General features: G+C 43.0%; 2 protein-coding genes across 14 annotated transcripts in view; one reads left to right on the top strand and one right to left on the bottom strand.

The window, feature by feature from the left end:
- Positions 1 to 14,538, bottom strand: part of SLC31A2 (solute carrier family 31 member 2) — a 543,264-nt gene that overhangs the window by 183,730 nt on the left and 344,996 nt on the right. The gene's annotated exons all lie outside the window — the stretch shown is intronic.
- Positions 1 to 14,538, top strand: part of CACNA1B (calcium voltage-gated channel subunit alpha1 B) — a 326,691-nt gene that overhangs the window by 260,184 nt on the left and 51,969 nt on the right. For all 13 annotated transcript variants that reach the window (XM_079961868.1, XM_079961879.1, XM_079961878.1 and 10 more), the window contains 3 exons: positions 613 to 777; positions 2,445 to 2,555; positions 3,689 to 3,772. In XM_079961868.1, the coding sequence (XP_079817994.1) occupies positions 613 to 777; positions 2,445 to 2,555; positions 3,689 to 3,772 (360 nt within the window). The remainder of the gene's footprint in view (positions 1 to 612; positions 778 to 2,444; positions 2,556 to 3,688; positions 3,773 to 14,538) is intronic.

Raw genomic sequence — 14,538 nt, 5'->3', positions numbered from 1 at the left:
TGCAGGGTTAGCTAAGCATCCAGCCTTGAGGGATTTTTGCCTCCCTGACAAAATTAGATATCTCGACATCAATTTGCAAATCAAAGTATTTCCATTATATGCCAGGACATCTGCAGTTTAACCCATCCCATTGTGCTAACATTACAGAGTCAGACCATTGGTCCACCTTGCTTGGCACTGTCCACACTGGCTGGCAAGGTTTTAGGCAGGGAGTCTCTCCCAGCCCTGCTGGGAGCATGCAAAGCAGATGCTCTTACCCCTGAACTGTGATCCTTCCCCTAATAAGAAGCTGTTTTATATGGAGTCAGACACTTTAAACAGGTAGCCCAGTACAGTCTGCCTTGACAGGCGCATGACTCTCTAGAATTTCAGGCAGAGTTTTCTCTCAGCCTGGAAATGCCAGGGATTGAACCTAGGACCTTCTGCATGCAAAGCATATGCTCTACCACTGAGCTATGGCCCTTCCTCATAGCTTACTCCATAGCCAGGGCTAGGCATGTAAAGGAGCCAACTGTGGATCTGGAAGCTTTTCCTTAACTCTAGATGCAGGTGAAAACTGTGAGCAGATCTTTTTCTCTATTGATTTCCCCCACTCTCTTCCTTTTGTTGTAGAGGGCCTGTATAGACTTTGCCATAAGTGCCAAACCCCTGACCCGCTACATGCCTCAAAACAAGCAGTCGTTCCAGTACAAGATGTGGAAGTTTGTGGTTTCTCCTCCTTTCGAGTATTTCATCATGGTCATGATCGCACTCAACACCATCGTGCTGATGATGAAGGTTGCTGATTTCCTTCTTTTTTTTTTTTAAAGCAGGGGGCAGGGGAGCTAGCAGGTCTCGTGAGAGTTGCAGTGACAAACCATGGTGTGATAATTCAATGAGTACTTAGTGAAATGGGTTATCAACTGCTACTGTCCTTGATGGTCATGTTCTCCCTCCACCATTGGAGGCCATAAGCTTCCGAATACCAACTCCTGCAACCGGCAGGAGGCAAGAGTGATATTGTACTCAGGTCCTGCTTTCAAACTTCTGATAAGCATCTGGTTGGCCACTGTAAGAACAGGATGCTGGACATAGATTGGACACTAGCCTGATCCAACAGGCTCGTCATATGTTCTTAATGCATGGGCAGGGAACCTCTGACCAGCCAAATGTTGTTTGACTAACTCTCATCAACCCCTGCCTCCATGGCCAAAGATTAAGGGTGATGGAAGTTGTAGTTCCACAACATCTGGAGGGCCACATTTTTCCACATCCCTGCTATGATGCAAACAAAGGCAATACATCCCTGGCTCCTGCATGAACATTAACAAACTTCAACAATAAAGAATAAGTAGGAGGGTGTTTCTTGCTGCTGTGAGTAAGTGACTTATGAGTTCCTTGTCATGTGCATGTACGTTGTTATCCTGGAAGATTTTTAATAAGGCTAATTCTGGAGTTACTTCTACTACCTGTTTTGTTACTTTGGAGATTTTTCTCCAGCACTGATATCCAAAAGGATTGCACTTTGGGGCATTTCCAGCACAAGTAGAGGTATGTGCCTATGGAGGTGCAGCCTCTCCAGCATTTAGATGAGGTTTCTGGGTATATTAGTGAAAACTTCCTTGGTGTTAGGTAGCATCGTAGATAAGTTTCAGAGTGTTCTCTCTTTTTTGACTGGGATGAATTTAAATGGTGGTTTAGACCACGTTTTTGACCATTGAGTAGAGTTTATTTCGTATCCTATGATGTGTTCTCATTGATTTTTAATTGTGGTGTCTTGGAGTAATATTTTATATATTGTAGATACCAGTGTCAAAACAAAATAAAAAAATTCCTTCCAGTAGCTTTAAGGTGCTACTGGAAGGATTTTTTTTATTTTGTTTTGACTATGGCAGACCAACACGGCTACCTATCTGTAAGTAGATACCAGTGTTCACTCCTGATAGGTCTTTCCAGTGTCTGGAAACTGCCCTACTAGAAAAGTTAGCCAGAAAACTTAAATTAGCACAAGGACAAGGGAAAAAAAAGGATGCCTTTACCCCAGTGTGGTTCCCCTTTATCATATACACAGCACAACAGGTCAATGACCTATCCCCGCCGCAACAGCATACAAATCAATGTATATACAAAGGACCGATCCACGCGATTCTGACACAAACCCCTACATTAACACTAGGCAGTAGAATGAAAGAACAACCCCCATCACTCTTCCCTCTTTACCCCCAGTTGTGCTCCACTTATTTGTCTATTTTGTAACACAACAAAATCATTAATAACAACTATTTTTTTAAAAAAAGAAAAAGAATAACGAGGATGAAACTAAACTTAAAAAAACCCTTTAAGAGTTTAAGAATAATAGGATTGTATGGTTGGGGCCGTAAAGGCCATCTAGTCCAACACCCTGCAATGCATGAGTGATTGCAACCCATGTTTTCCAGTAACTGTTTTCTTTCTCTTTGATTTAGTTCTATGGTGCCCCACAGCCATATGAAGATATGCTGAAATGCCTCAACATTGTGTTTACATCCATGTTTTCTCTGGAGTGTGTGCTGAAGATCATTGCCTTTGGCGCCCTGGTATGAGCTGGCTTTTTTCATTGTCCTCTCTCATCCAGCACCAGAAATGCTCCTGAAATTCCACTTCTTCATATTTCTCCCTGGGTTTTTGCTGTGCCCAATGAATTTGGCTTTGTTTCAAAAGTGTACCATTCTGTTTTGTTTTATTGCTGAATTTTGTCAAGCAGGAGTGGGGGAAATCTGTGGCCTTTCCAAAGTCATTGCCTCACAATGGCTATGTTCTGCCTCCGCTATTGGAAGCCTGGAGGCTGCTCCATTACGTCTCTTGATAGTGGAGGCTGCTGCATTAGAGTGAATGGGACACTGCCCCACCAACCTCATTCTGTTCCCAACCAGTCTCCATCTGCTTGGCTTCTTACTTAAAACCAGTGCAAGAGGAGCACTGCCTGTTAGCAATGAGGATGGCGATAGGGAGGAAACTAAAATTAGTTGGCCTCTGAATACAAGTTGACAGGAATCACAAGTGCTCAGTTCCTCCTTGAGGGCTTCCCATTGGAGCACCTGGTTGAGAAGACGATGCTAGTCTGGGTGGGCTTTTTTTGTGTTCTGCTCCTTCCCTAGTCAGGACCATAGATCAAACTAAGAAGGATGCCTTCCCTTCTCTGCAACCAGCATCAAAAGTTAGGTTTCAACCTCTTAGCAGATGGCGTAAAATATTTTGTAGGCTTGTAGCATTTGTGGCTTTATGAGGCTGCTGCAATTCTGCAATTCGTTTTAGAGATCCTCCTAGCTAAATTGCAATTCAGGGGTGGTATAACATAGGAAACTCACTCTTCCCATCAAACTACATGGTGCATACAACAAATTATTGAGGTCTGTAGTTTCCAGAGAAATGACTTAGATCAGCCATCACTAACCTGGTGCTTTCCAAATGTCGTTCAACTTCTACTTAATCTGTCCCAGCCAGCATAGCTGATGGTCAGGGATTATGGGAGTTGTAGTCCACCAACATCTGAAAGGCATCAGATTGGAGAGAACTGATTTAGGATGCAAGCCTACCCATGTCTACTCAGATGTAACTCCCATTGAATTAAATGGGGTTTACTGTCAGGTAAGTAGGCGTGAGGATTGCAGCCTAGCATGCAGTTTAAACTTCTGAGTAATGCTGCTTGTTGTTGCTTTTGATCTTACAGAATTATTTTCGTGATGCCTGGAACATCTTTGATTTTGTCACAGTCTTGGGAAGTATTACTGATATTTTAGTAACAGAGATTGCGGTGAGTACAGACTGTGCAAACTTGCTTTCTTTAGCCAACAAAATGGTGTTGGGGGGGGGGGATGCAGGCCAAATGATCTTCTCCCCAGTCTATTGGCAGGTCATTATGTAATGATGTCTGTCAGAAGACTGGGAGAAATGATAGAAGGAACCTGAGCTGCAAAGCCAACATTCAACAATTGCAATGTAAATTTAGGATAAATATTAAGAGCTTTTGAATAAACTACCTAAGGGGGGATTTATTTACTCCTGGTGTAAATGGTATATAATGTTAGATGGTTACTAGAATAAGTAAACAGGAGCAGCTTATGGAATCACATGCCCTCTTCCCTTTCCTCTCAGCCTCTCTCCTCTCACATGCAGGGGATTTCCCCATGCTTCTTAACCATGGCTAGATGTTATGTCCCATAATTAGTATTGGCTTTGTATATTAACCATGGTTAAAGTCAACTTCTCCTCTCTCCTGTACAAAGGCCTCCAGAGAATGAGATTCCCCTTTGCAGGATCACCTAATTCCCAGGACCATGAGGATTCCACTAGAGTGACCACTGTGTCTTGTCTCAAACTGCCTGGTTCCCTCCTCCAACCATACTAAAGGGGATTAGTTCAGGAATTTGTCTGCAAAGGTGGGGGGGGGGTTGTCTGCAGTAGAGGAGAGTCTGGAGCACAGGGTCTGTGTGTAATTTCCCAACCTGGTCCCAGTCCCTTAGTGCTAATTTGAGGGTCTGTGTTACATAATTACACCTGCACTGACCTTCATATTGCTCTTCTGTCACTTAGCAGAGTGATTTAGATGGAAAGAGGACTGGGTCTATTCTGTGATTCCATACAAAAGTAAGCCCAAATACGGAATTTGGTATTTGGGTGTATAGTTCAAATACCGTGGGTTGTATCCAATGTAGTCTTACACAGAAAATTGATGGTCATGACTAACTTAAGTACGTTCACTTCAGTAGGTCTACACTGAGTAGAACTTAATTGGATACAATCCACTGGGAATTGCACCGTTTTGTTTTCTTTGCTCCCCCCCCCAAATGTTTCTTGTCCTCAAGAAAATGAAGATAAGTTTGAACAATATTTCAGGAAACTAGGAGGAGTGCTGTGCTTGTAGAGTTCCTATGGTCAGGGTATAGAGTTAGTTGCTGTCAAAGCACTTTCCCAATCCTTCTGATGGACCAGGAACCCAATTTCAAATGCATTTAATTTGCATAATTTATGCTGGAAGGTGCCATAGCTGCACTAAATAGTCCCCAGCATCTTCTTTGAAGTCAATGCCATTTTGTAAACCCTTCCCAAATAGTTCAGGTCATCCTTTCCAAAACCTGTTGCCCATCCAGAAGTTGGCCATGCAGGTTGGGCTAGATGGGAGTTGGAGGCCTCTTGGAGGCCTGTGGTTGGTAAAGGCTCAGCTGTCGCTGGACTCCATCTCCCACCATCCCTGACTGTTGGATGGCTGATGGGAGATGGAATCCAACAACAGATGGAGGGACAGAGTTTCCTCATCCCTCATATTTGCTTCCCTCTTGACCATGTCCTTCTGCTTTGTTAGGAACAATTGGTTTTGTGCGCGTCTTTGATATATGTATGTTTTTATTTCAATTGCTCTTTCTTAACCTCTTTCTCCTGTCTATGGCAGTGCATTTTTTGGTCATTCCCCAGCAGGTCCTGCAATCCCAGATCCTTCTCCTAAATTGCACACAGAATCTGAGGGCCTGACAATAACAATGTGATGAGCAATCTTGTCACTGTTTTTTAAATAAATAAATAAAATTCCAGATGCAGAGGAGAATAATCATCAGCACCACAGCACATGAAGAGAGAAGATTTTAGCATTCCTTTCCCAGCTGAGTTCTTGGTGAACACACACCCTAGTACCGGTAATTAGCACCGGTGGCACCAATAGGAGGGGGTTTCCCCCCTCTTTCCATACTAATTACTACATAGCAAATTATCTTTTTACCAATCAGTATTCATTGAGATTTTTATTGATGTTTCATTGCTCCTCCAAATTTTGTGTAGTGTAAAAAAGTCTTGTTACATTTTTACGAAAGGCGTTTTTATAAGCATTTAAATGGAGGACAGATTCTTTACTGAGACATTGGCTGGGAAGAGGCTTAAAACTCTTCTTTGAAAAGAAGCAGTAATAACAAAGAAAAAGAATAAAGGGTGGTTACTGTAACACAGGCTGGTTAGACCCTGGGAGAATGGATGGGGTGGGAAACAAAGAGATATTGGCTGAATTGTAGACAGTGCTGGCTTTAGGACTGGCAGCAGTTATGGGGACTCCAACAGAGCACTTTCAATGTGCTCCCTTAATCTGCAAGAGGAAGTTGACTGTTGCAAACTGAAGCATCCTCAGCCTTCTTAGGCATACCTTGCACTGTGGTAGAGCCAGAAGCAGCTCACTGTATAGGGAAATGCCACTCTATGCAGCTTCCCAGCAGATGGATCACTGTTGCTTACTGGTGAGTGAGAGGGGCAAGACAGCAGAAAGATTCATACAGGGAAAATCCACCAGCAGCAGTGCCGGATTGACTTCGCCAGTGCATTTGCACCATGCTGACCTGCCTGCCACCATGCTCCTCTCCCTACCAGTAACAAATGGTGACTCACCTGCCAGGAAGCTAGCCTTGCAGCTCTGACCCACCCAGCCAAGAAACCACTTTGGAGAGCTATGTACCCTCTGCTAGTCTTGGAAGCCATATCCTTTTCCCCCTCTGGAGCTGGCTACCCAGCCAAGAAATCATTGCTTGTATAGATGTATAGGATTGAAATGATACTTTTGTAAACCCTCCAACAGCATTATCCCAGGCGGTACTGTGTATATTTTGAATTGGTTTGATCACTGGTACAATGATGTATTTTTCAACCATCTGTGGTTTGAATTTATTGTACTTTACTGTCAACATGCCAGTAATTTATATTCTTTTACTGTCAACATGTCTTTTATGAAACTATGTCTCTGAACAGTGAAGGAAGGTAGGAGGTATTTGTGTATGCAGCCATTCCCACCTCCTCTGCTCTCTCCCAGTTGCTCTGTTCAAGCTCAGCAATTTTGGAATGTTCGGACCCCATTTTTATGATGTCTCCATTCAGGAATTTTACTCAGAGCTGAGCTAAAATTTCTCAGTAAACAGAATTGCTGAAATTTACTGTCTCTTTTGCACACATCCCCCTCATGCGTAGAAAATGTGGTCCACTTTGCAGGATTTCTCTAAATATTCTCCACTGTTTTTGTGTGGCCACCACACACATACCACACAATATCTTGCAGCAGCAGAAGATTTTGGGCAGCACAAAGGATTCAAAATGGCAGCCAACATAAAATAGCCACTTGCCAAGACCTTAGGAAAATATAAGGAAGTTGCTCTATTTTCACTGACAATAGTAAACCCCACCCCAGAAAAAAAACAAACTGTTGGTGAAATTAAGGAAATGAAATTAAAATGGAACAGGGCTTTTTGGAGGGAGAAGAGGAATTCTGTCTGAGACCCTAAAAAGCCACTACCATTCAAAGTAAACAAAAATTGGGATAGTTGAAAAACATGATTTGCCCTAGAAGAAGGCAGTTTCCTATGGTCAAAGCAAGACAAATGGAAGATCAATACCTCAGTATTAGAGCATAGGAGTGGTCCCCTTCTGAAATCCTGGAGAGCTGTGACCAGTAAACCTAGACAAAACTGAACTTGATGGACCTATGGGTTGCAGCCAACTAAGTTTTGCTCAGCGTGGGTCTGTTACTGTACTTGAGTTAGCCATTCCTAAAAATTTCAGTGGGTCATCTCTAAGTAGAGTTAACACTGGATACTCTGTGTTCTCACAAATAGGAAGGGGAATCTTGGGAGATAATCTAGGCATGACTTCAGTTTGACCACACAGCTCACTGCTATGTAGACAGGGCCACTTCTGAGAAGAATAGCAAGCTTCAGGGAGCTCGGCTTGTATTCCAGGGCAGCTATCCAAGAGCTAGTACCTTCATCCAAGAATGCCAGCTCACCTGGTCATCCACTGCCCTTTTTTCCCTAGGAGTGGCTCAGCAACCAGCAGAAGTGCCAAGGCATAAAGATAAAAGGAGAGAAAAATGTGTTGATAAATTTGTTTTTCTTTTAGCATCATTATTGTGTCATTTGTAATTTCCTCTGTGAGTGCTTTGAATTATGTTTCTTTCTTTCTTTCTTCTGTCTATATCTATATCTATCTATCTATCTATCTATCTATCTATCTCTATCTATCTATCTATCTATCTATCTATCTATCTATCATCTATCTATCTATCTATCTATCTATCTATCTATCTATCTCTGCAGGCAAATAAAAGGGAGATATGTCAGTTTCCATGCCAGCACTCACTTCAAACTGATTTACAGGGAAGACTTTTAAATTTAACTTTGATTACTGCAAAGAATCAAATTGATTTACACTACTAACTGCTTTTGGGGCAGGATTCAATTGCATTTCATACGCCAAATTTTAATGTAGAAGGTGTTGGACTCCAACTCCCATCAGCACCAGCCAGCATAGCCAATAGTGAGGGATGGTGGGAGTTGTAGTCCCAACAACATTTGGAGGAACCGTGCAGGCTAATGTAGGCTCTGGTGTGTGACTCCAATGGGAGTAAAAGAACATATTCATGACAAGTGTTTCCTCTAACAATTATTCATAGCTATGTTTGATTAGCATGTAAGCATGCATGTTTAGCATGGGGAAAGAGAAGACTAAGAGGTCATCTTTAAATACCTGAAGGGCTGTCACATAGAGCAGTGTTTCCCAACCTTGGGTCTCCAGTTGCTGTTGGACTACAATTCCCATCATCCCTGACCATTGGTCTTGCTAGCAAGGGATGATGGGAGTTGTAGTCCAAAAACAGCTGGAGACCCAAGGTTGGGAAACACTGACATAGAGGATGGAACAAGCTGCTCCAGAATACTACTCAAACCAGGAGATTCTGATTGTTAGAAAGAAGTTTCTGAGAGTAAGAGCTGTTTGGCAGTAGAACAGACTACCTCCTAAGGTGGTGGACTCTTCACTACTGGAGGTTTTTAAAAAGAGGTTGGATAGTCTGCTGTCAGTGTTTCTTTAGCTGTGATTTCTGCATTGCAGAGGATTGTACTAGATGACCTTTGGAGATCCCTTCTAGCTGTACAATTCCATGTTTGTCTCGGAAATCGCGTATGCACATGCGCAGATACAGGAAATTGCATCTGTGCATGACCAGACGCCGAAAATTGCTTCTGCACGGGTGCAATTTTTGGCATCTGGGCATGCGCAGAAGTGATTTCCGGTGCTGTGGACATGCGCAGACATGATTTCCGGTGTCACACTGCACCAGTCCAGCCCACAGATGATCTCCGTGGGAGTGATCTGGTGCATGGCCGGTAAGCCTTGCCGACCCCTGCATTAGAGCAAGCATTATACTTTCCAGTGCATTTTCCTGTCACTTTCCTTATCATGAAAGGTTCATGGGGGTGGGGATCAGGCTTGTTGTGCAAGAACTCCTAATCAGCTAGAACTGAGCAACATGAATCTGACATGTGATTGGATCCTGTTCCAAAATAGTGACAGCCGGGAAGCGTCCACAGTGGTGTGAACTAGCCTTTAGCCACATAAGGAAACTGTGGAAACATTTGTGACAGGATCTCTCTGAATGCAAATTATGAAACTGGCATCTCTCTCTTTGCCTGGGAATAATAACAATATTAAAAAGACACCCCCAAAAGGTGTTTGTTAAGTGTGTGTTAATTTGCATTATGGTACAAAATGCAAATGGTTTGATTGCACTGTGTTTCCTTGCAGGCCTTTATTGTTCTTAGAAAAGTAACTTTTTAAAAATAAGCACCTTCACTCCCCTTTCCCGTACAAAGTTTATGCTTTTGTTCCCAATGACTCATTTTCTCTTTTTGTTTTTCTGTTTCTGTTTTATTTCTCCCTTCCCTTCCTGCTGAATCACGCCATCCAATCAACAACATACAATGCGAAAAACCCATGTCTCCGTCTGTATGTTGCCTGCCCTGCCGCTCAAAACCCAAAAAACCCAAAAAATATTATCTAAATTCAAAACTTGTAAATAACCTTGCAAAATATTCATCCATGAAAACGTCAAATATAGGACACGGTTGGTTGCATTGAATTTCTTCTGAAACAAAATATTTAAATTTCTTGCTTTTTTTATTTTTCCTTAATATTTGTTTCGCTTTCACTTTCCTTGTTTGTGAGATTTCTGATTGCATTGGTGATGGGGAAATAAAGCTTCCCTGTCTAGCTGCATTGTCGGTCGTGACTGGGCTTTGCTTTGTACCATCATCTTTCTATTGGCTACTTGGTAATTGGATAGAATCTGCCATTTTACCAGTAGCCATTTTACTCTTTCTTCATTCCTTGTCTTCCTATAACTGATGAGAGGGGGAACTTGCATCTGCATTGTAAATTAACAACATTATTATGCTTTGCTTGCTGCATTCACTGCCTTGTCTTTTCCGAGGTCGGCTTTTAAAAGGCTAGTTCTGGTGTTAAACGTTTTAGATTTGAATTACATTAATTGTTTCTTTCTTGGGCTGTGTGCAGAATGCACACATAGAAATCACTGGGCTTCAGACAGCCATGGTTAATGTGGATCCATTGGTTTCAATGGGTCTGTTCTGATTTATTGAAACTGACAACATGGAAATTGCTGGGTACTTATAAGACTCAGAACACAGGCCCGCAACACATTTCCATAACATATGCATATGCTAATATATATGCATAGATGCAAATTTCGGCTGATTTTCAGAGAGCAGTGGAAAACCCCCCAACTCTGACTGAGTTATAGTGTGCCAACAAGATTTTCTGGGCCCTTTACCCCAACTGCTATCTATTTGCAAGAAATGTTAATAGTCTACATATGAAAACTTAAAAGTTTATTTGCCTCCATTTAAATTATAAATTGGGATGCGGGTGGCACTGTGGGTTAAACCACAGAGCCTAGGACTTGCTGATCAGAAGGTCGGCAGTTCGAATCCCTGCGATGGGGTGAGCTCCCGTTGCTTGGTCCCTGCTCCTGCCAACCTAGCAGTTTGAAAGCACGTCAAAGTGCAAGTAGATAAATAGGTACCGCTCCAGCGGGAAGGTAAACGCCATTTCCGTGCGCTGCTCTGGTTTGCCAAAGCGGCTTAGTCATGCTCGCCACATGACCCGGAAGCTGTACGCCAGCTCCCTCGGCCAATAAAGCGAGATGAGTGCCGCAACCCCAGAGTCATCTGCGACTGGACCTAATGGTCAGGGGTCCCTTTACCTTTACCTAAATTATGAATTATAAATTTAAATTATAAGAGTCAGGAGCCAGGGGTGAACAAAGACATCATGCCACCCGGGGCGGGGCATTGCTACGTAGGGCACGTGTGGCATCGCTACGTATGATGCATGTGCTGTACATAGCGACGCTGCACATGCGCTGTACATAGCGGTTTGCCGCCAATGCCGGGATCCTCTTCTCGTGGTTGCAGCCACAAACGGAGAATACTCCACACGCGGTTGCAGCGGTGTGATGGCTGCTCATGTTGCCGTGAGCCCCGTGGGGTGCCTTCTTGTCACCTCCCCAGACATGGCACCCGGGGTGCAACCCCCCCCCTTGCGATGCCACTGCCTGGGGTTTGACTGCACTTCACAGATTTTTGAGCAAGTGCCTTGAACACCCTCTCTAGTCACTTTTCTCTCCTCTCCAGCACATGCTCACCCACTTCACTATTCCAAGGCTTTTACTCAGATCCAGATCCAACAGATCTGGTATCATTCTAAGTATCATTCTTCCCACTTCCTCATTCACATCTGTGCATTTCAGGGGAGGAAAAAGGTAACCATCCTTGCCATGTCATGGCCAAGAGGACTCTGGAGGGGCTCAGACACTCCATGGGAAGACCCCAAGAGCAAATTTTCACTCTCAGGAATCACGCTGACAATCTCTGCTGTAATCAAAGCTTTTCTTTTTTTTAAAAAAAGTTTTTAAAAAGGTAGTGAAGGAATAGGCAATCTGAGACCAGGCATATGAGTCCTGGGTCTTGAGCCACTCTTGACTGACATTATACGCAATATTGTTGGAAACTAGAAATACAGATGTATTGAGTTACCTCTCTCTGTGCATGCTGACTGCCTAGACTTATTGGACAGGAGTTGGTTCTGCTGGCTGTTTCTGTTGCTCGAGCCACTGAGTTCTCTGCAAACTGATGCTGAGAATGGTCCTGTGAGAGCTTTGTAAATGCTGATAAACTCTAATTTTCCAGGGCTGCTACTTATCCCCAGTTTTTTATGTAGTCTTCAACAGCAGACAACAGTTTATGGAAAGGAGCTGAATATGCGGAACAAACAGCTGGTTTGGGAGTGCAGCTGCCACAAATCCCCAAGTCCAACAGAACCCCAAGTAGAGAAATTATCTTCCACTGGCTGCCCTAACAATGTAACATGATGTGGACATTTCACCCGCTTCACATACACTTACTCAACAGTCTAGCATCCTGGCCACATATTGGTCTTTAATTTGATAGCTGAGAATTTAAGTTTGCTAATTGACTTGTCACAAAGAAAATATTATTCCTCTAGCTCACTTTTAGTCTCAGAAGCTGTAGCTCACATTTAAAGAAAGTAGTTAGGGGAGTGTCTTTGAAAAAAATATGAATTGGGTGTGTCATATTGAATGCTCTATTAAAACTATTTTGGAGCAGCTCCAAATTTTTACTTGCACTCTGATGTTACGCCAAAGGGATGCCAGGGCATCAGCCACTGATAATGGTCACAATTTAAAGTTACATGATTAGTAAATTCATCAAAACTGAGTTTACAAGGACAGAATTACAAGTGGAATTCAACCCTGGATATATATTCATTTTCTTTCCTAATTGTACTCTTCAAATGCAGATTAGAAGCTGATATTACTATTACTACTATACAGCTATTTAAAAAGAAAATAAAGGCAAATTGAATTCATATTTTTGCTAAAAAGTACAATTTTTATGTTGTTTTGATGCTGTCAGAAACTTTGAACCTCTATCAGGAAAGAAAGGAAGGTATATTAACTTGAGGGCAGGGGCGGGTGGGACACAAATGAACAGCTTAAAAATAACACAACTGAAACTAAGATTTCTTAGCTTTTCCATTTGTCCACCTTGAGCAGCCCAGGAGAATTCTTGCCTGCTTGCTTCACTTTGCTGTGAGCTTGCTCAGTGTTGTCTACTCATTCGGTGGGCATCTCTTCGTTGGTTTTTTGTTTTTGTTTTTGTTTTTCTCTTTATTTGAGGATTGAGTCCCATGTATGGTGTAGACACCCTACTCTGAGCTGCTTACCTCTTTAAAAAGAAACAAACAGAAAACTGCCGGCCAAGCCAAATGCATGCTTAGCGGCTGTTTCCCTTGAACCTTGACAGTGCTGGTGGAATGTAGCACTGCTGGTGCAACCATCAGCTGACTGGCATATGAATAAATAGCCGGATAAACCTGTGAGTCTCTTGAGCTTAAATTAGCAAGGTGTGTGGGGTGGGGTTGGGGAGGCAGCTTTCATCCTGGAAGGCATCTAATAGTACAGGGGTGGGGAACCTTTTTCTGCCCAAGGGCCACATCTTCTTTTTGGCAATCTTCCAAGGGCCACCTATCAGTGGTGGGCAGGGCCAGAGGCAAAAGTGGGTGTATCAATGGGTGTAAAATTTGGCCTTTGAATAATAGTTAAGTTTGTATGTACATCTGTCTCAGTCCTCCATCCAGGCAAGCAAAACGAATGATCAGAGTTGAAGGACATGTTTTAGACAGTCAAAAGCGGTCAGGGTGCAGAACAGTGCCATTGTGAGCCAAATAGAAAGATCTGAGAGGTCCTGGGCTCGAGGTTCCCCACCCCTACAAATGGTAAAAGATGAAGGGTGGTGGGGAAAAAACAAGTCTTTAACCTGCTTAGCTTTCCTTCAAGGCCCCTGTCTGACTGTGGTACCTCTCCCTGCTCTGTTCTTGAGGAAACCCAAAGTGGGCTTTTATATGTATAGAAAGGAAACAAACTGAAACAAGGCTGCTAAAATTTCCCATTCTGATTTAATTGGCTTCACACCAAACCCAGAGACTATTTGACCAATAGATGGGAAGTCCCCTGCTCTCATACACTAACATCATTTTTGTTGGATTGGATAGTTAGAGGACTTGTTAATCAGAGAATAAGGCAGAATCAAACAAGAACACCACTGGGGCAGTGGAGAGATTTTACACAAAATCCAAGCTCAACTGTTAACATGGTTTTGAACTACCTCAATGTAAGTTGCCCTCTCCCTTCATATAGCATAGGTAGGTTCATTTCATATGAGCCTTCCCTGGCTTGGTGCCTTCTAGACGTTGTTTTGGACTCTGACTCCCATCAGCCCCAAAACAGCATGGCCCAATGGTCAGGTTGGGTGGGTGCAGTAGTCCAGTCACATATGAGGGGTCCCTGGTTGACACAGGTTGCTTTAGACATCCCCTAGTCACAGCCTACACAATCACAGCTGATAATACTTCCCCATTACTTTCCTTTAATGTGTAGGGTGGGAGGATTGAAAGCCCAGGAATCCATAAGAGAGATCTCTCCCCTCTGTCTTTCTCTCCCTTTTTTTGGGCTACCTTCTTCATAGCCAAGGGAGGGACTCTTGTGGAGAGGAGTTTTCTCAAACATGCTGCATGTGGAGTGACCTGCACTGACAAATGTTTCTTTTGGAAGGTTTTCTGGTGGCCGATTTGCTGCTTAGAACGCGAATCTGGTAATTTTCTTTTCTTTTTTGCGGGCTG

Source organism: Podarcis cretensis (genome assembly GCF_951804945.1).
Source record: "Podarcis cretensis genome assembly, chromosome: Z".
Lineage (NCBI taxonomy): Eukaryota > Metazoa > Chordata > Lepidosauria > Squamata > Lacertidae > Podarcis > Podarcis cretensis.
The sequence above is the reverse complement of the archived record's forward strand: the minus strand, read 5'-3'. Positions and strand labels throughout refer to the sequence as shown.